The sequence below is a fragment of the Sciurus vulgaris genome (genome assembly GCF_902686455.1).
Source record: "Sciurus vulgaris genome assembly, chromosome: 12".
Classification (NCBI taxonomy): Eukaryota; Metazoa; Chordata; class Mammalia; order Rodentia; family Sciuridae; genus Sciurus; species Sciurus vulgaris.
The window spans coordinates 52426967-52449348 of record NC_136473.1 but is presented as its reverse complement, the minus strand read 5'-3'; the positions used below and the strand labels follow the sequence as shown (position 1 = coordinate 52449348).

General features: G+C 38.9%; 1 protein-coding gene across 5 annotated transcripts in view; it reads left to right on the top strand.

Annotated features, from left to right (window-relative positions):
• Nucleotides 1-22382, top strand: part of PLD5 (phospholipase D family member 5) — a 406765-nt gene that overhangs the window by 371944 nt on the left and 12439 nt on the right. For all 5 annotated transcript variants that reach the window (XM_079106126.1, XM_079106129.1, XM_079106127.1 and 2 more), the window contains 4 exons: nucleotides 4470-4667; nucleotides 11996-12132; nucleotides 16830-16998; nucleotides 21542-21656. In XM_079106126.1, coding sequence (XP_078962252.1) covers nucleotides 4470-4667; nucleotides 11996-12132; nucleotides 16830-16998; nucleotides 21542-21656 — 619 coding nt within the window. The remainder of the gene's footprint in view (nucleotides 1-4469; nucleotides 4668-11995; nucleotides 12133-16829; nucleotides 16999-21541; nucleotides 21657-22382) is intronic.

Sequence of the window (22382 nt, the reverse complement as noted above, 5' to 3'; positions counted from 1 at the left end):
CTGTCCACAGATGTTATTATTACCATTGTTTGCTCATTTCCCTTAAAGTATTTCTTCTCTGGTACCTGAGCACCTCACATGCGCATCTGATACCTTCATCTAAAAAGTGACATAGGGTAGAATAACACTGTCAACCTATTGAGTATTGGTCACCATGAGCCAGGACACTGATCATCAGTGATCTCACAACCCTATGTTAATGCAACTGGTCTCCAGCCAAATCATTTAACAGTGATTCAATCTCATGAAAAATCTATTCTTATCTTCCTGGGTTTTCCAGGAAAATCCAACTGAGCTTCCTGGAATATTCTGTGGAGAGAATTGCATGAGTCTTGAGAACAGTGGTGTCTGCTGACTTCAATAGGACTGTAAGCATAATAGGACCTAAACATGAATTCATTCAATGGTGTCATTGGTCCTTCTTCCATGCTTTGTTGGAAATTGACTTTTGTTCAAGTAGTCACACTTAAGCATAGAAACATCCCTAGTTAAGAATCCCTAGTTATGCATCTGGTATGGTAGAAAATGCTGGGAGAATTCCCCCAAGGATATGAGGGTACATCCAAAGACAAGGCTAAGGCAGGTGAAGCAGTGGAAAGAATCAGACCAAGGAGCCAAAACAAACTGGGTTCACATGTGAGTTCTGCTATGAATTAGCAATTGGCAAAGTTACCTGGGGCAAGATTAGTGACCATGGTCTCAGTGCTCTTTCATGAAATAGGAAATAGAAGATTACCTCAAAGTATGTCCTGTTCTCATACACTATAGATATAATTAAAATTATGATTATAATTGGCCTAGCACAAACCATTTTGGCCATACTATGGACCTGAAGATAAAATATATACACCCTAAACAAAGAATTAATAGTGTCCTAGTATGTGACAGAGTTATCAGTGTTCTGCATTCTGGTCTTTTACACTCTGTTATCTTTTTAAGTATGTGCATTTTTATTTGATAAAAATTAACTTTTCATGAATAAAGAACATTTGTTGACTCCCATTCATTAAGTAGAACTAATAATGCCTTGTCCCACTTGATTCCCAAAGCCATCATCTAGTTAGTGTTTCAAATATCAGACAAATTCTTTTTAAACAATTATTTCAGTTGATAAATTCCCTGGAAGCCCAATGACCAGTGCTTTTATTTTTTTATTCCTAAGCTTGTTCCAAATTTGGGTACTTTCAAGGGGCAGTTGACCCAAAAACCCTAGACATTGCCTTCCATAGGCTCAGGTATTGCAGAAGAACCCCCACGGAAGTTATCCTTTCCCCTCTACTTGGACCCTTTTACTACTGGGTTTTTTCATAAGTGCTGTGCTTGTCCAGATTTGAAACCCTAGCAGAGAAGTCCACATAAGCTTGGTATAACCTCTCTACTTTTCTCTCCCCTACCTTCCAGCTACTTTCCTGTCCCCCAGAGACCTTTCAGCAGACATTTAAGGCAACCTATGATCTTGCTGCAAACTACTTATTTTTCCTGTGTTCTGCTGTATGCACTACCCTAGCAAAATTGAGTGACACATTGTTATTTCACCGTCCCCTATTTGTCCCAGCTCCTGTGCTGTTTATGCCACCTGCCATCACCTGCTAAACACTGAAGTTCATGACCAGTAGAGCTGACTTGGAGAATGAAGTGGAAATGTCATATTTCATACATATCAAATAGCCAATCTGTTGTTAACCATTCTGGCATCAATTCAGTCTAGCCACAAATGGTCTGTGATGAATGAATTTTATTTTCTTGCACTTGTGACAGAAATGTCACATTAGTGGTTAAAGTGAAATTCTTTATAAAGAATTGTGCAACATCTGATTCAGCAAATCAATTCTGTGTGTGTGTGTGTGTGTGTGTGTGTGTGTGTGGTGCTGGGGATTGAACCCAGGGCCTTGTGCTTGCAAGGCGAGCACTCTACTAACTGAGCTATCTCACCAGCCCCGCAAATCAATTCTTTAAAGCAATGGTGTAGTAGAAGAATTCTCAGAAAGTAGAAGAAGAAAGGTAGTAGACCTTGGTATGGCTGAAACTATTGCTCTACAAGCCAGAAGCTCGATGTTTTACCTGCACTTTCTTTTATTCTTCATAGAAATTCTATGATGTATACCTATTTACAGATGAAGGAAGTGAAGAATTGCCTTGTCCAGTGTGGAGTTAGTATCTTCAGAGTTTGCTCCAGGAGAGGACTTGCTGTGTCCTAATTAGGTCTTTTTCCTATGCCCAGAGCTATACTAGTCACCACCCTGGCATCCTTCTGAATATCAATTTTCAAAATAAGAATTTTCCAGAGCAACTATTTTTCTTCATATATGGAGATCTTTCAGTTCTACTGTGTCTGCTTTTTGTGTTATTATTCCACATGTCAATAGAAAGACAACAGTGGCAGTCAGGACAGCTACTTTGCTCTATAATAAATGTTATTGGCTTTGATCCATCTCCAGCCATAGAAGGGAGGGCATGACCCTCGTGCACAGATTCAGGGACAAGTATCCTGAGGAAAGAGGTAGATAGGGATGTATCACATTCTTACTCACACTTTGAACAGAAATTTTCAAACATAGGTGTTGGTCATGCATGAGCAAATAACCAGGAAAAACCAAAGGTTTGATGTGGCAAAAACAAATAATGCCAAAGAGATCTGACTACTGTAAAACTCATGACCACTGAGTTTGTGTTTTGGCCACTCAGAGAGCCCAATGATTCCCTGTTTTTGACTTTCATTGTATTCTTTCTCTTGCTACACTCAGGCTTAGACAGTGGTGAAGTTTTTAAGGCAGTGACAAGACTGTGTTGAGCTCTGCACCAAATGGTTAACAGGTGCAGGAAGCATGCGTACAAAACAATTTGTTCATTGATCTAAAGCCTGCATTGATACTGATCATTGAGTGCCAATCAATACTATTGGTCAAAATTATTATTATTAAATTCTAACAGTAAAACTTAGATATTCCGATGCACTGAAATTTAAGAGTTGAGTAACTTGCTCAAGGCTATCCAATAAGCAGAGTAGAGTCAAGATGACCTGCCTTGTCTGACTTTCAAACCCCAGGGGATCACCAGCCACATGCAGAATCCAAAAGGAGTTGTTCCTGATGGAAGTTCTCCAGACAGTATTAGGGAGCAAGGTCAGGTAGGGAGAAGCAGTTGGAAACTGAGCTACACCAAAGAAATACTTGCACAGGTGCACAAAGACAGAAGTATAGAGATGCTCATTGCTTCATTTTTTGCATTAGACAGAATATAGAATGAAGTTCATCAGTGAATTAAATAATTTATGTCCATCCACTCTGTGTTATTGTGGAGCTAGACAAAAGAATGACAGTACCAATACAGATGAACATGGAAAGATCTTCAGGGTACGTTGTGTTGGAGAGTTCTCATGGCAAGGTCACCTAGTGCATGACCTCTCCTATAACCCTGAGTAAAGTGTCTAGAATAGGAACTGGAAAAAAAGGGTAGGAAAAGAGTTTAATATCAGTGGACCCCAGATTCCTCAAGAACCAAGGTCTCCTTAACAAATCCCACATTGAGTGATCAAGTCCTATCTGATAGAAACTGGTGCGTATTTGTGTGCTGTTCTTTCCTGACCAAAATTCAACTTTGTCACTTCAATGACTAAATCAGAAATCATTTGTGATTTTTACAAAGTCATGCTGGATTCAGATGAGGCCAGCACAGCTATGTTCCTGGGCATATTTGATCAGGGATCAGAAAATCTGCAAATTCTTAATTTACCATTGAATAGCTCTTTAACTTATTTTTATTTACCTCTGAGACCTGTACTTTCCTCATCCATGCATTGAGGGAGGTTGCAAAATAATCTCTAAGGGCTCCTTGCTGCGAGGTTCTATTGGTCTATTACTCTTTAGGATTGTGTAATGTTAAAAGAATGATAATCGAAAACATTTACATTCTAAGCCTCTAATGTGTATTAACCATCTTAAGTCTTATAACAACTATATGAAATAAATACCATCATCTCCATTTTATAGAATAAGATGCCAACATCCACAGACTAATAGATTGTCTAAAGTCAACACAGTTAGAAAGTTTTGAAGCAACAACCTAAGTCCAGGCATTACAACTCCAGAATCCATGATTCTAAGCATTATGTTATATTGCAATTAACAGTCACCCTCTGTATTACTGCACAATTTAAGGATCTGTACAAAAAAAAAAATGGTGTCAAGGAAACAAATCTGAAGAGCCAATATTAAAAATAGAGATAAATATGAGGAAATTATCTGTAAAGACAAAATGCAAAAGGCAAACCCAAGTTCTACAAAGTTCTTCAGCATTTTGATAACATATCTCTTCTATATACCATAAAGTGACAATAGCCATATACTTCTTTGTAACAACAAATGCAAGAAAAAAGATGTCATTGTTATTGCATTAGTATGCAATTTTTTATCTGAAAATAACATCATTAGGTGCACATGGCATTGATGCTTTCAATTTTAATTTCACAGATGAAAGAGCTTGGCGTCATCTTCTACAACTGCAGCTGCCTGGTCCTAGATTTACAAAGGATATTTGCTTTATATAGTTCATTAAAATTCAAAAGCAGAGTACCTCAGACCTGGTCCAAGAGGCTCTACGGAGTCTATGACAATGAAAAGAAATTGCAACTTCAGCTGAACGAAACCAAATCTCAAGCATTTGTGTCGGTGAGTTGTCTGCCCTCTTTTTCCTCCCCTCCTGCTCCTTTTTCCTCCAAAGGCTTTTTATTATGTCTGAATGTTTCAAGTGTGATCTTGTATTAAACAAAAAAGAATTAGGCAGATTGGTTCTATTGCATCCCTTGAGGAGTTCAAATGTGTCCTCTCCTATGCTCTGTCACATGCTGTCCCCAATTATAACAACAATGCATCTTAATAATCATTCCGGGTTTCAGATACTTTGGGTTGCCTGATTTGATCCCCACAGTCATTCCATAAGGTAGAGATGGAATTGTGACCATTTCACAAAAGCAGTTGTTCAAACTTTTCTAACTAGCACATAATCCATCACGTGGGGAGTCCATCAGAAGTCCATCTTGGTCTTCTGACATTAAAGCTGGTTAGCCTGTTTTCCATTCTCTGTATAAATTATTTTTCAGATGCATTAGCTGTCAAACTCTTTGATGAGATAAATCCAAGGGAATCTCAGTGTATAAAACAGACAAAAGCAGAGCTTCTGAATTTGATGGGAGCTGGCAGACAAGAGGTCCACTCAATAGGACAAGACTTCTTGCACTCAGCTTCTAGGCCTCTAACTCCACTGAAAACCAACAGCTTCCCCTTCCCCTGCTGTCATTGCCTCCCTGGACTACTATCCAACTGCCCACACTCCACAGCTAATCCTGCAGAGATACTGGGAACACAGTATAGATACTCAAACTAAGAATCAGCTAGAGAGCCTGTTTAAATGGAGATTGACGATCCCTCCTCCCCCACCAAGGAACTGATCCACTGCATCTGGGGTGACAGCTTAGAAGTCTGATTTTACATCAGGCTTCTAAATTGATCCTGATACTCCAAGACACTTCTCCAAACCATGTTCCCAATTTAATGTTATACTGCTCTTTCTCCCTTGATTGATATCAGTGCTTTTATGCCAACAACTTTTATGTCACTAAAGAGCATTTTGTTGAACAGTGAATTATATCCTTTTTGCCTGTTCACATGAAAAAACAATCCAAACGTTTACAAAGGTAGTACTAGAGGGGAAAAAGGGGTTTGAAGTTGTTTTGTCTTAAATAACAAATTCACATAAATATGCATAGAAGTAAATTACTAAAAAGGATTTTCATCAAATAGAAACTTAAGAACTCTTTTTTTATGCTAACGTGGGGGTCAAGAACGCAACAGCAAGTAGCATATTGCACAGGGCCTTGTACTAACAAATTATTTCAAATATACACTTCATTTGTCTCAAAATGACTCTGTAAGACCAGAAGGCCAGCTAGTATTCCCAATTTGTATATGAACAGTGACATGATGTCCCAAGCAAGCAGTCCAGCAGAACAGAATAGAAACAACAAGACATAGATGAATTAATGAACAAATTTTGGATAATCACTGGAGTTTGAATTTAAAGTTTGAATCTTAGAAATAAGTAAAGGAAGTTGTTGCATAAATTTAACTTTTGACCCTTAAAAAAGGAAGGAGTCTCCTTTGTTGGTTCTAAAGTTAACATAGGTGGCCCCAGATCTTTAATAAAACTTATGGAAATACAAAGCTTTTGTCATATTCTGGGACAAATCTAGAAGTTGCTTATTAAAAGAGCCAAAAACTGAGCTGTAAAACATTTACTCAGGTAATCTTTCAAAGTATGCAATGCTTTTGTTTTCTGTTTTCATTTAATTTAATCTCTTATTTTATTTCTATTTCTTATTAATAATGTCAAGCCTTACTTTGAGTTTTAATTCAACAGACATTGATTGAAAATCATTTTTGAAGAGGTATAAAATTTTACAGGTATTTTTTAAAAAGTCAGAAAACTTCTGCTATTGAAATTAAGCTCCTTGATCTCACCTCTGTTCTAAAATTTATCACATTTTTATAACTATGTTCCACTATTTTATAAGGCTCTGAAAATCATATACTATATTCTCTTTGTCCTTAGTATTCCCAGCACCTCATTTAGGTGCTCTCTAAAAGCAGCAATAAATGTTGGATTGAATTTATTAGTAGTAATATTAATGGAAATTTCCAGAATGCACATAGTTTTTTCAGTAGTGTATGCCAAACAAATGACAAATTTATTTAAATTCAACGTATTTGTTGTAAAACATCTTTAGTCTATAAGATTAAGTTGCACATACAGATTAAGTTGCAGATTAAGTTGCATATCTACAATATTTGAAGATATTAAAAGTAATCATCCCCAAAATGAATTTTAGATCATTGATGACAACATAATTTAATATATATTTTAAGTTACAATGTAAATAAGGGTTTTATCTAATTTTCTCATGGACCACAAACAGGTCCTTGGTTAGATTTAACCATGTGATTTCTAGTAGCATAAGATCAGATCATTGTAATTTTCTTATATTTCCCATTGAAATCCCAAGATAAGAATAATGGCTGGCTGAGATTTTGTGTTGCCGATATATTTTTAGAGTCCTTAAAATCATGCACTTACTTTCCAGGACAAAGACTAGCTAGTTCAAGGTCTATTCTTATTGATCTAGCTGCCAGACAATGGCATTTCTTGTTGTTTATTGTTCAGTGCATTCACACATCCGTCTTGTATACTGAGATATATTTAGTGAGAGGGCAGAAGCCAAGTAAAACTCGGTGCTACTGTTAAAAAAATACCATATTATATTCTTCTTTAGAACTCTAGTGTGTGTTGTTAATTACATTTTAACGGCTTCATTGAGACATAATTAATTTATCATAAAATTCACCCTTCAGTGGGTTTTGGTATAGTCACAGAGTTCTTTAACCATTTCCATCATTGTAACTTCAAAACATTTCCTTCACCACAAAGAAAAGCCCCATACTAATTAGCTGCCACTCTCCATTTTCTTCTTCCCCCAACCACTGGCAACCACACATCTACTTTCTTTTTATGATCTTGTTTTTCCTGGACATTTCATCTAAATGGGATGATACAATATATAATCTTTTGTGATGTATTTCTTTCATCTTAATAATGATATGAAGGTTTATCCACATTGTGGGGTGTATCATTACTTCTTTTATTTCTTTCTATGGTCAAATAACATTCCATTGTATGGATATTCCACATTTTGTCTATGCATCTAATTGATGGACATTTGGGTGTTTCTATCTTCTGGCTATTGAGAATAGTGCCACTATGAACCTTCATGTACAAGTTTTTGTTTGAACACCTGTTTTAAATTCTTCAGGGTTTATATTTGGGAATACAATTTCTGAGTACTATGGTACTCTATGTTGAACAATTTGAGAAACTGCCAAACAGTTTTCCAAGCTGGTTATACCATTGTAAAATCACACCAGCAATACATGAGGGTTTCAATCTCTCCACATCCTTATTTAGGCCTCTTAGTGGGTATGAAATTGAATCTCATTGTGGTACTGATTTGCATCTTTTTGTGCTTATTAGCTATTTGTATATCTTGTTTGGAGGAATGCTTATTAAATACTTTGTCTTTTTTTCAAATTAAGTTTTTTTTAATTGAGTTGTAAGAGTTCTTTATATATTCTGGATACAAGGCCCTTATCACATACATGTTTTGCAAATATTTTCTCCCATTCTGTGGGTTGTCTTTTCATATTTAATTACATTTTAAAGTCTAAAGTATAGACTTTAAAAACCAGAAAACCATGATGAAATAAATAAATAAATAAATAATCTGCTAAAGTCTTTACAAGGCAGGTATTGAATGACTATGCCAAATAATTACATACATATATATAAGATGCCTATTGATCTATGAGAGAAACCTAGATTAACCCAGAAACAAGATATCTTGAGAGTTCTTGATTGGTAAGAGACTATCCCAGAACTGAAATATAGAATAGAATCTACATTTTCTCTCTTCTACTTTGTGGTAGGATAAAGGGAGACCCCGAGTCAGGCTCAGAAAATTCATTCAGGAGTGCTAAGAGGAAAATTTCACAGCCTTCTCTTTAATTATACAGTTGGAACTAGTTAATTTCCTATACCGAAGCAGTAAATTCTTCTTTTATGTTGTAGTTTATTCATTTATACCTTGAGCAAACATTTTTAAGACAATAGTATATCTAGATACTGTCTACAAAGGTAGAGGACTCTGGAACATGTTAGAACACATAGGGAAGTACCACCAGCCCCCAGGTGTGAGGGCACTGATGTACATAATCATGCCTCCCCTTAAGGAACACATGGAACACCTTCCAAGTTTTGGATATTGTGTTAGGCAAGGGAGCATGGGAACCATTAAGGCTGATAAGTACTAATGAAGATGAGTTCAAATGTGTTTGGAAATACCTAGAATAAAGTAACTCCAACTAGAAGTGGAGTTTGGGGGTTGAACTGACTCCAACATTTATTAATTTAAGAAACACTTGCACATTCATTTCACAAATGTACTGAGCATGTAATTTGTGCGTGGGGCAAGGCGGAAGAGATAGAGCATTAAGCAGCTCGTGTGCATGAATACAAAGACAAATGAATGAACATTTGCATGAACACAAAGACAAATGAATGACGTGCCGGGCACCCCGTGCCAGAGTGAAGTTCCACAAAGCAGAATCATACCTTCATCACAGTGCCTAGACCAGAGCCTGGAGCATGGCAGGCACTTGAGAAGATCTGTTGATTGAATGAAAACAAGCACAGATAAGGGCACAGCACCCAGGCAGGGAACAAACCATTCTCTTATTTGAACTTCAAGGTGAACCAGTGGGAAAATTGTGTTATTGTCATTAATTCCACTAAAAAACAGAGACTCAGAGGTGTAAGAGACATGCCCAGATGTCTCAGGCTATAAGTGCTGGAATCTAAAGCTCTTCCTCTTTCCTATAGATTAAAGACATGATATCCAAACTTGTAAAACAACAGCAAATGTAGAGAGACCACCAACATCTCTGCTTAAATTTGTTTCTCTCCAAAAACAAAATCCAGTTTGGGATCATGTGATACAATTTAGGAACTTCTTAACTGAAAAAGAGGATACTTAGACACATTTCAGAGTTAGCCAAGGAGCCTGTCCAGAGATGAGATCCTCACTTCTCCATAACAACCTGAAGCATGTTTAAAGCAAACCCAAAGGGCTAAGAAAATTAAATAATTTGCATATTTAATTTTAATGAGAATGAATAAGAGACAATCCTTGAAATCAATCTAGAAACAGTGCAGCTGAGGAGGGGAGGCAAGTTCAGGTAATTACAATATAAATTTGAATATGATAAATAAGAAATAAATTCCAGAGGTGGCTAATGGTGATGCTTGCATAGCAATGTGAATGCACAGGGTGTCCTTGATCTGTACATTTTAAAACTGGCCAAGATGGTAAAAAAGAAAAAAAGAAATTTATAGTATGAAAGCATAGAGAAGCGACCACTGGTTGAGGAGCTAAAAGAAAATTTCATGGAGATGGTATTTGAGCTGGAATTAAGAGACCTGAACCAACAGGACTTGGGTAGCCAAAACAAAGGAAGCATGTCAGCTGGAGGGGCCAGCTGAGCAAATGCCCAGAAACAGATAAGATGAGGACACAGATATGAGCTGGTGATTATTTCAGTTTTGGGGACACAGACAGCATGATTGCCAGCAAATAAGGAAGCAGAGCAACAGCTACGGATATGTCCCTCCCTGTGAGTTTAGACTGGATTCTCCAAGATCAGAAGTCAGTTTATCCAGAGAGTGACATGCATTTGTTAAATATCACAGGGGGCAAGGCAATACACTAGGAAGTATCATAAAGCCCCTGCAAGGGAGGGACTGACAGAAGAAACACTACAGAAGCAGGAGCTTTCTGTTTGGGTGACAGATAGACTCTACATCTGTGTGTTGGGGAAAGAGTTTAAGACGAGCCTTGTTGTTATTGTTGTTTATGACTTTATTGCTGTTAAAACTTGGAAGCTCATCCTCATTCCAAAAGAAAAATAATTTAAATAATCAAAAGCACATCCTGTCCATCCCCTGCCAAAAGGACTTTCTGAAGAGGGACACTGCAGGGTGTCTGACCTTCAGCCTGCTCCTTTCTTACCTCCAAGCTCCATCTCAGGAGGGCAACCATTCCAGTCACTTCATTTCATAGATCTATGAGCTGGGATGGGGCCCCCTACCCATGCACAGTAAAGAATCGTCCTGGAAGTGACCTGGGACTCTGACTACCCAACACTGCCATTTATTCCAGGCAGTTTAAAAAACCATTTATTCAGCCTTTTGGTGCTAACCACTCCTTGCATTATTTGTGCACTGAGACTGGCCATAGTGTATTGCTTGTCAAAGAAAGGAACTATAAGGAACACTATTTTCAATCCCCTCCCGTGGAAAAATAATGAGAAAAAATGCCTCCCCAGCTTTGCCATAGCAACATCATATTTTTATAAGATGGAAACTTCAGGCAAACATGAGAAAAAAATACCTGAAGCCATAATTTGCCTCTTTTTTCATTTTGCTGAAGTCTGGCAGAATGTCCTTCTTCTCTGACTCTCCTGATGGATTTGGGCATCTTAATAACTCACTCGGTTTTTCCTGTAGGATTATTGATGGTCCCTTCTTGACAATCAACATGTCTCTTCCTGATTCACTGAAAGATTTGGGGGTGGGGAATAAATAAATAAACACCAAGATTTTTAGATTTTGTGTCTTGAATATTTTCATGGCTACTTCACCTTTCAAATGAAATGACTTCTGGAATAAATTGCTTGTTACATCCATGCATATGTAAGTTTATATGGTAACACTTGAGGAAGTTAACAACTATCTGTGATGGGGAGGTATTGCAGAATCACACAAGATTGGAGCTGGAGTGCTTACGTGGGGATGTCTGTATTGAAAGTGAAAATTCTCTCCTAAGCCAGACATAAAGGACAGTCAGGAGACACATCTCATTTCTCCTTTATCTCTCTGTGCCTCAGCTTTTATAAGACTGAGAATATTTTTTGTTTAATCTGATCAAGAAGCAGAAAGTAGCCAGGTGTGATGACACCTACCTATAATCCCAGTGACTAGGGAAGCTGAGTCAGAAGGATCGCAAGTTCAAGGCCAGCCTCAGAAATTTAGTGGAGCTCTCAGGAACTTAGCAAGACCCCGTCTCAAAATAAAAAATTTAAAAGATCTGAGAATGCAGCTTAATGGTAGAGCACCCTAAGTTTAAATCTCTAGTAGCAAAAAGGAAGAGAGAGAGAGAGAGAGAGAGAGAGAGAGAGAGAGAGAGAGAGAGAGAGAGAGAGAGAGAGAGAAAAGAAGAAGAAGAAGAAGAAAGTAGGTTTGCAAAAATTAATTGAAAGCTAAAGTAAATAAAGAAAATAAATTCTCAGATGCCAATAATTAAAACTCTAAAATTTGGGGGGTTTTGTCTTCACAGAATTCTCCCAAACTCTTTTGCCCTAAAAACAGAAGTTTTGACATAGACGCCATCTACAGCGTGATAGATGACGCCAAACAGTACGTGTACATTGCCGTCATGGACTACCTGCCTATCTCCAGCACTAGCACCAAAAGGTCAGTGAGTGTCCACCTTCTAGTTAGAACCCAGTCTTCAAAACCAGTCAATAAACAAGGGACCACAGAACAAACCAGCCTGGTCATGGAAACACTATCACATTGCATCAAGAAGGGCACACTGTTCAGATATGCCTGGGTGCATTTGAAGTTTACCCAGACACATCTCCTCCCCAGATTTAAGAGGTCAGGGTCTTAACTGAGTGCTGTACAGCACACTTGCAATCCCAGTTACTCTGGAGGCTGAGACAAGAGGATTTCAAATTCAAAGTCAGCCTCAGCCACTTAGTGAGACTCAAGCAACTTATTGAGACCCAGTCTCAAAATTAAATAAAAAGGGCTGGGAATGTGGCACAATGGCTAAGCACCTCTGGGTTCAATTCCCAGTACCAAAAAATAGCAGGGGTTGGGGTTGGGGTGCCAGGTTCTGGTCCGACAGAAGTAGCTCAGTAGTTCACATTATTGGCATGAGAGCAATTTCAGAAAGAAGGTTCTCACTTTGAAAATTAAAGTACAAAGTAAATTAAATACAAAGTAAAGTAAAATAAAATAAAGACTAGGGGTGCAGCTCAGTGGTAGAGCACTTACCTAACATCGCATGAGACCTTTGATTTGATACTGAGCACTGCAAAATAAACAAATAAATAAAATAGAGTACTGTTTGGAAAATTATTATTTTAATATTATTAATGAGGATATACAAAAAGATGTGCTGAATGTAACTGAATAGTCTTGCCAGATTTTCCTTAAAGGAGATAATTGCTCTCTTGTTTCAAAGCAATCTTCATTAAATGCCTCATTTTCATATATATTCTCAATGTAAAGGAGAAGGAAATTAAAAATATATATGCTCTCAGTCAATGCATCCCTCTGTGAGAGAAAGTGAACATCTTAAAAATGTAGTATTTTTAGAAACAATTCATAATTATTTAAGCATGCAAATACTTGAAATAAACTCAGGGACAGAATTTATGATTTTTTCTTTGCAAAAATCTTTGCATGTATAAATGCATGGCCATGCCCGACTCCCATTTTTGCTTTCTTCTGAAAATATAGAGATTCAGGTGCTTGTCGGTGTTCTGAATAATTAGTTTAAACCAGGAAATGTTTTCAAAATGCACATTTCTGGAAGTGCAACCCAAGACTTTTTTAATTTGGAAAATTATAATTTCAAAATAACCATTTACTGAGGTTAAATGATTACGTGCGCCCTGTATTGCTTGAATATTTTTCATATTGCTAACCCCATATGCATAATATGTAACTTCTTTATGCAAATCATACAGAATTGCAGTCTTCCAGAAAATGAGCACTCTTGATGACAGTCAGTGTAGAAGCATTTTAAGCTGCAAGATGCACATAATTAAGACACTTTTGCTTTAAAATATTGTGCATCCTTTGAACATTCATGGACTCCCCCTTGCACGCTCGCGCCCGCGCGCGCGCACACACACACACACACACACACCTTCACTTCTTTTCTACCTTTCCTTTTTTTAAAAAAGTTTCCCTCTGTTGCTTATTTTATTTTCTCTTGTTATTGATTTTAGATTCAGTTCTAGGCTTCAGTTTCATTTTGAATTGACATTGAAACAAACAGGTTTTGCCTAATTTTCCTGTTATGGAAAAGGAGAATAAGGCAAATTCATGGATTTCTGTTTTCAGATAGGAAGAGGCCTGCTCACGTTAACAAAACCTGTGTTCCATGAAGACCCATAAACAAAATTGAAATCCTTCATGGTCAAGGGGGAAAGAATTATGAAGGATCTAAAATATCTTGGAAATATTAAAAAGGAAATTAAAAGAATGTTAAAGAACTGAGACCCAAAATTGTTGTAGATGTACTCAGAGAATACTTCTTTTATTGTATTTTTTAAATTTCAAAACAAAAGGTGTTTTTAACTTTCGAAACAAAAGGTCATCAAAGAAAAATAAGTGGTTCATATACCCAGGTTATAATTAAACTTTTCTAAATCAAATGGTATTTTTTAAAAAGTCAGATTGGTTACTCATGTTTACATAGTACTGGAAAAGCTTTTTAGGAGTGAATTCTATTTTAATGAACAAGTAAAAACTATCAAATTTCATTGTGTTCATGAAATTAATAATATCTTAAAGACTTTTTAGTCTATTTGCTGCTAATATCCAAGTGAAAGAGAAAAAAATGCACACACTCCCAAATAAGAATTGAGTGACAGCCTGTGAAAAAACTTACACCATCGTTTAGTGTCAGTGTTAGAATTTCTGATTTTCAAGGTAGTAGGAAGTGAATGGAACAATGATGTACAACTAAGAAAATCCTGTAGTAAAAAATCAAAAGCCCTGCTCCACCTCGTCCTGCTATAGCAATCAAGTTCTCTTTCTATAGTCCATTCACTTAATTATTTAGGTCTCAGTTTGAGGTTATTCATGATTTATTCCTTCAACCACTTGGAATACATCTTTCAGAAGGAAACTGGTCAATGTGTGAAGGACTAATAAAAATGTAGCCTGATTAGTCCTTGAAGTTCAATAGTCTTCTCTTCCCACAATTTCTTTCTACTGCTTCCATACTTGCCGGTTGAAAATATGAAAGGGAAAATTCCAGAAATAAACAATTCAGAAATTTTAAATGATTTGTATTATAGTCTCTTGCTGTAATTGTTCTACTGTTAATTATTATTGTTAATATTTTATTGTATTTTAATTTATAAATTTTATTTTATGCTAGAGATGTGTGCATTAGGAAAAACATAGTACATATAGGATTCAGTACTGTTGGTGGTTTCAGGCATCCACTAGGGTCTTGGATATGGGTCACCCATGGATAAGCAGGATCTATATCAATCTCTTTCATTTATTAATATCTATTCATTTAACAAACATTTATACAGCACTGTGTACTCATGGTTAAAGCATGATCAGCATATGGTCCCAGAGGTTCCATCTGATAGGGGCAGGTGGACACAGAACATCTTATTAGAATGCAGTGGTACAGATGGAGCAATCGATGTATAAAAAATACCGTGGTTGTTCCATGAAAGAACACCTGTGGTACAGCTCCAGGATTAGAGGAAGCTTACAGGAGGACCTGCTACCGAGTTGCACTTCAAAATATTCATGAACATTTGTGAAAGGTATAAGAAATGCAGTTTTCCAAATGAAAGGGACAACTTGAACAAAGTTTCAGATGGAGGAAAGAAGCCTGGGAAATTCAGTGCTGGATCACAGAGCCCAAGGCAAGGTGGTGAGAGATCAAATTGGAGGGAAGCAGGGACCAGGAGGCAGGGCCTGACTACTGGCGAGTCTTCTGAGTTTGGGGAACCTCTTGTGTGTTTTACTCAAAGAAGAAATGTGACCAGATCTGCTTTTAGTCGGTTCATTTTGGTGATCATGAAGGAGGTACTTGACAGGGATGGGACTGGAGGCAGAGAAACCAACTTGGAGCAAAAGACTGAGGTGATTTTTCCCTGTAGGACTCAGTTTTGTGGGTACAGAAATAGACAAAAAGAAAATTATAGCACTGATCCTTGATTTAGATTTTTGTCATAAGTGAGAGTAAGGTGGAGGAGCAAGTGCTGTGCAGGTTATCAGACCTGGAATGAGACACCAGGAGGATGGGAGTCATTGGAGAGATCCTAGGGCTGCAGCCCATATAAGGTCAAAGAGCAGGTTTTATGCAATTGAGAGAGCAGAGGACTTGGAGGGCAGGAGGCTAGCTTTAGATACAAAGAGACGACATGTAAAGAAGCAGTGATCATGACAGACAGGCAAAGGTTCTGAATAATTTATCATGAGTCCAGATAGTGGATTGGCCCAGAATTAGGGCAAGATTTGAATGAGTAAACAAAGCCCTACAAATGCAGAGGAAATAAGGTATGTAAGCTATGGTTCTTAAAATAAGGAAGTTGTTTGGTTTTTCACAGGAGAATTAAGTGGCTGTTCTGGAAGTGACATTGGCGGGGGCAGGGAAGGAAGAGTAGGAAGCTGTCCTCACAGTTTAAACCAAGTGGCTAGAGGGTGGGAGGAAACTACATGGCAGGTCTTTAAGAGAAGCTATGACCTTTGGGAAGAATCAGGACGTGACTAAGGCAGAGGGTTAAGAATTCAGGGAGGAGGTTGAGGCTGTAAAGGAAACTGATTGCCTGATGGAGGAATCCAAATGACCAGTCCAGGGGTGGGAGGTAGAGGAGTCCTGGGGGACTTGGCCAGGAGAGGTGATGCCAAGGACAGTCTGGAAATAAGAGTGTGAAAAAGCTAAGGTAATCAGAGCAGAAATTCTTGTAGAGATAGTTACCCAAGAAGAGAGGTCGGAGGGGCATTTGGGGACAGAGGAGCTGCTCAAAGCTCTTAACTAAAATTGTGTTGAAAAATTGATCCTTAGTGCACATATGGACTCCAGGCCAAGTAGTGTGGGAGGTGAGGTGAAGGAGTCCACAGTGGGGGTCGTTCTCTCTGCACCCTAGGGCTCTGCAGCCCGGGCCCCAGTGGTGAGCATCCTTCTTTAAGGCAGGTGCAAGTCCCAGTCAAGCTTCATTTTTTTTTGCCTAACCCAAAAGACTTGCATTTTTTCAACCTACCTTACCGGATTTTTTGTTTATTCCAGAATAGAATAATGATCAGAGAGTAATTGAAATGTTTTCTGCAGTGCAGTAAATTTTCTTCCCCAAACTAACTTATTTTCTTTATTTTTATCTGTATGGATATTACTGCTAAAGGACTTACTGGCCAGACCTGGATGGGAAAATAAGAGAAGCATTAGTTTTGCGAAGTGTTAAAGTTCGACTTCTTATAAGCTTCTGGAAGGAGACGGACCCCCTCACATTTAACTTTATTTCATCTCTTAAAGCTATTTGTACAGAAATAGCCAACTGCAGTTTGAAAGTTGTAAGTATCATATTGACTATGCTATTAAGTAGGTTGTATTTCCTTTGCATGTCTGTGAAATCCATGAGCATACACATGCACATAGGCTTCCAATAAGAATGAGAGAGTAAAAAATACTTCAGGAGGTAGGAAGTTATGTTTCAAAACCGTCACACACAAAACAAAGACAGTGGACCCAAATTTCCTCTGTCCAGTCCTCTTCAAACACATCTTCTTGGTCTCTCTGTTTCGTTTGAACTGCTTCATTCACCAACTGTTCTTCCTGTCCACCTGTGACTGGTGGAGTATTGGAACATGCTCTAACTAAGACTCCACAGTCCCAGTGATGCCCTGGTCTGGGTTTCCACACTGGTTTCCAGGTCCCCTGGGCTACATGCCAATCCATTTCTGAAAACCTCGAGGAAGGCAAGTTTGGGAATTGGTAATACTCTAAATGTGCTCGCTCTCCAGCTCATCTTTGACTGTCTCCATCCTCCACACGGACCTTTGTGCATGCTATGCCCTCTGCCTACAACACTCTTCTCCGTGTTTTACCTGACTAATGGCCACCAACCTTTTAGGTCTCAGCTTTGTCCAGGCCTCTATGTAATCATTCAACACGTGTGTGAGAACAAGCTTTATGGCAGGCCCTCTTCTAGGCAGTTGGGCTGTAGTCCTCTTGGTTATAGGAACCCAGGATGAGAATTGCTTTGCAATATCAACTTTGACATATGGCTTCTGACCCTCACTACTCAATCAAGACAAGTGGGAGGTTGGAAGATCATGTGGGAGACTTTACAGTTCAGGCCCAGAGGTGGTGAGAATCCTTTAGTTTGCATTCCACTGCCCAGACACCACGCACATGGGGACACCTTTGGGCAAGGGAGGCTTGTGAGCATGTTCAGAAGGCTAGCTGTGTTTCCAAGGGAACAGAATAGGTCTGTGAATCACCGTAGTCTGAAGTTCTGGGCACCTGCTATCCCACTATACTCTTCCCACATGGAGAACCCTCTTCCCTCTGTGAGGCAGAAAATGCCAATTTTCATCCAGTCGCTGCACAGCTCTGTTCAACTGATTTTTGTAAACTGAGGCAGCCATTCCTATGTGTCTGGGTTCACAAATCAGGGTAAGTATTGGAAATAGAAACAGATCTGTGGTTACTACCACAGATGTTTCCCAGATTTGCAAATGAATGAAATAACCAGGAATTGGATCAGAGCACCAATGTAGTTTGAAATCAAATATCACAGATCTGAGAAGTTGCTATATAATCCCCAGAAGCCTAGCAGAGACACTGGAGGATAGAGTCCAATTGTGTTTAATACCTTTCCACAGAGAAGGGGATGCTAGAGATTGTTTCAGCCCAAGAACAGCATTTTCCAGGTAATTGAAGTGGCATAAAGGGCCCAGGGGGAAATCAAGCAAGACTAGAAACAGGTGTCTAGTTCACCAACATATTCTCAGAGCCCAGCATGATGCCTGGCACAGTGTTCAAATATGTGTCGAATGAGCAAAAGTATGAATGAATGAAGTCAACGAATGAAGCTAGCAAAGGCAGAGTGATAAGTTTCTGTAAGACAGTGAGAGAGGGAACAGAGTTCAGAACAATGCCCAAGTCCGAGGCATGGTTAGTCATTTTCCGTGGCCTCTGATGCCCAGGGAGTCATCACAGTAGAAGAGCACTACTGTCACACTTAGGAGGTGTAGCAGGAGCAGAAAGGAGAGTCCTGGCCCTTGGGCACATTGCTTTCATGCCCTGCAACTTCCCTTTGCCCATGTCAGGGGTCCTGTCTGCCAGCTCTTTTCTGACCCTAGAGCACACCTGCTTTCTAAGGCCCCTGCAGTTGAAACCTCCCAAGGGTGTGAAATGTTGAGTGCCTTTATTGAAGACTTGCAAGAAATTCCAAGGAAAGTAGAATCCTTCCATCATCATAACCTCTGTAGTACTTCATCAGTTTCATCTTTTTGCACACAGATGGTCACATTTCTTGAATAAGCTAAACATTAAAAGCTCACCACTGGCCATTTTATTAAATAGAGGTCATGTATTTCTAAGCTCAAGACAAGCCAGGGTGGGACAGAAGCTTATGACCCCAATATCGAGAACACAGATGGCTGATGAGCTCTTCCAAGCAAAGTGGGTGTTGGACTCTTGCATACAGCATATCTGCAGGAGCCTTGGAGCACTGCTAAGGAAGACGGCTTGGGGACTGGACAGGGAACTCTGTCCTTGGAAGAGTGGGCACCTCACACCCCTGATGTAGGTTTATACCCACAAGGAGATCAAAAAAAGGGACTGCAGCTCACAGGACTGTTCCACTTAGCAAGTATTTATTTTTTAATAAAGTAACAAATCACTTTCAAAATGACTTTGCTGTCTCTTACAACATATCTAATAATGTCAGCGAATTTCTGACTGATTTCTGCTGTCATGTTAGTCTCCCAGATTAATCTGTCTCTCCTCTTTGGGGTCATCATTGACTTTCTAGAGTAAATGGGTTCTCACTAAAGCCTCAAGCTGTGACTCCGTCCTTGACTTAACTTAGGATGCGTATTTTTTTCCTTTTCAAATATTGATTCTATAGTAATATCTTCCTCTAAAGGAAACAGTCTAATGTGTGGACACGTTAATAATAGAATGTCCAAGCAAGCTGACTGCTTGTTTTGTTTTGTTTATTTTTACACACTGCATTTTGATTAATTGTACACAAATGGAGTACAACTTTTCATTTCTATGGTTGTACACAGATTCACCCCATTTGTGTAATCATGCATGTACATAGGGTAATGATGTCTGTCTCATTCCACCATCTTTCATACCCCCACCCTTCCCCCCTCTCATTTCCCTCTACATAATCCAAAGTTTCTCCATTCTTTTCTTACCCCCACCCTCCCATGCCCATTATGTATCATCATCCACTTATCAGAGAAAACATTTGGTCTTTGGTTTTTTGGTATTGGCTTATCTCACTTAGCATGATATTCTCCAATTCCATTCATTTACCTGCAAATGCCATAATTTTAGTCTTCTTTATGACTGAATAATATTCCATTGTATATTTATATACCACAGTTTCTTTATCCATTTATCTATTGAAGGGCATCTATTTTGGTTCCACAGTCTAGCTATTGTGAGAACTGACTGCTTGTTGTCAGCCAATAATGATACTCTCAAAACTGATGTGACTTTGTGAGTATACAACTATGACTTGGGAGTATTCTCAGGATATTAAGTCAGTCTGATGACTCCACAAACCAGAAAATTTTGTGGAAGACAGGAACTGAGGAAATCAGGTGAACCAGGTAGCATTGCCTATAACCATGGTGATACAGCCCTGGGAGAACATTCCTCTGTGTTGTGAATAGCATTACTTGGATGGTAGATTTTGGCCTGTGCACCATGGATCTCGAGGGTTTTGCAAAAGAAAAAAATCAGCCTGGAAGGGACCTTTCTCATTCTGGAGCATAGGCTAGGAAGACCAACTCTCATTGTTCCCCATGCCAAATTTAAACACTTACAGTTTTGAAACTATACATGAGGTCTCCTTTTCTAGGTATCATGTCATTTTTCTCTGTGCCTCTTCCTTCCTTTTAATACAAATGATCTCATAACTATAAGACACAGAATTCCAGGCTGAGTCTGGGAATGTAGCTAAGTGGTAGATCACTTGCCTACCACGCTTGAAGCCCTGGGTTCAATCACCAGCAACACACACACAGGATCCGTGCCATTGTTTTCCAGTGTTGAGATCTGAGACCTTCACCTTTGATGGGCGTGAGCTCAACCATTAGAGTCCTACTAACTCAGTCAGTCAAAACTATCCACACTCTACTGTCATGTATTTCTAAAAAGAACAAATTAAAAAATAAACAACAAAATAACTTCATCCAACACTTGGCAAATCCAACAGACCCAGGAAAGCCAGACTTGATCATTCCTGCTCTGGGCCCACATTCTCCTTGTTCTCCACCTTTGGCCTTGGCTGGAGTGGAAACAGGCTTTTGGGGTCATGGTGAAGTTGAAAGTCAAGACTCATAGTTTGCAGTTATGGCTTGAGTTACCTACTGAAAGAGCTTGGAGAGCTGTGTAAATGGAAAGTATTTGTTCTTGGGGCAAACTGTCTTGTGACCTTTGTGAATCCCCAGGCTAATCAGCTAGTCGTTGATATAATGTATGCAAGGTGTAAGAATATTCATTCAGTTCATTGGCATGCTTGACAGAAAGCTCCCTGAGGTGTGCTTCAAATGCCAGTGCACCCTGGTGAATAAGACAAAGAGAATTAAACAACCTTCTGGCCCTCACCCTGTTGAAAGAATGAATTTTATAGCTTAAAAGTGTTAATTATAGACCTAGTCAAGCATGCTAATTTTCTCTCTTGTTGCCTATATAAATTTGAGAATAAAAATAGCTTCCTCTATACAAAGTAACAGGAGTATGGTTTTAATAACCCAATATGAGGTCTACTGTTGACATTTGGATAATTCACTCCTTTGTGCATTTGAACAAGACCAAAAACATTCTCTATTCACCTGCTTCTTTTTTTTTTTTTTTTTCTCCTTACAGAAATTTTTTGATCTGGAAAGAGAGAATGCTTGTGCAACAAAAGAACAAAAGAATCACACATTTCCTAAATTAAATCGCAACAAGTACATGGTGACAGATGGAGCAGCTTATATTGGTAGGTGTCAGGGCTGGAAAGCTCCTCAGGGGTCGCCCAGGAAGTGCTGGTCCAGCTGGACCTCAGTGATGGACCATGGTGAGGGGCAGCACCTTGAAGCCATGGCTGCTGACTAGGAGGCCCTGGCGCTCAGGAAACAGGAGGGTGAGGGCGAAGAGCTCTTCAGACCGGTCATCTCCTCTGAGGCCTGATTCACGTACTAGGAGATCATGGAAGATGTCTTCACATCAGTGCATTTCAGTTCTCTGGCCCACTTGCCTCGTTTTATAGTCAAGGAGGCAAGTGACTCACAAAGGTGATGCCTGGCACCAGAACAAGGACCACAAGCCAGTGGGTCATGGGGAGGCAATCATTGTAGTTGTTCAGTGACAGAACGTACACTCTCCGGGCCACAATCCTATCCCTGCAATTTTCTAAATCTCTAACTTTGAACAATTTCCTTGAACCCTCTAAACCCCAGTTTTTCTTATCGGTAAAGGCTAATGGCTAATGACAGTTTCTACTTCTATGGGTGAAGAAGTATATTAAATGAGATAATATACACAGAGCACCTGGCACAAACATAAAACCCAATTAATATTAGCTATTATTATGAAGGTAATAAGGTTCCAGATACATAGACCATGATATGGGTGGAATTATTTTCTAACATATCAAGTTTATTCTAATTTTCTATGCTGTCTATGAGCCCTGGGTGGTCCCTTCACTGGAAACATCATGGGTAGA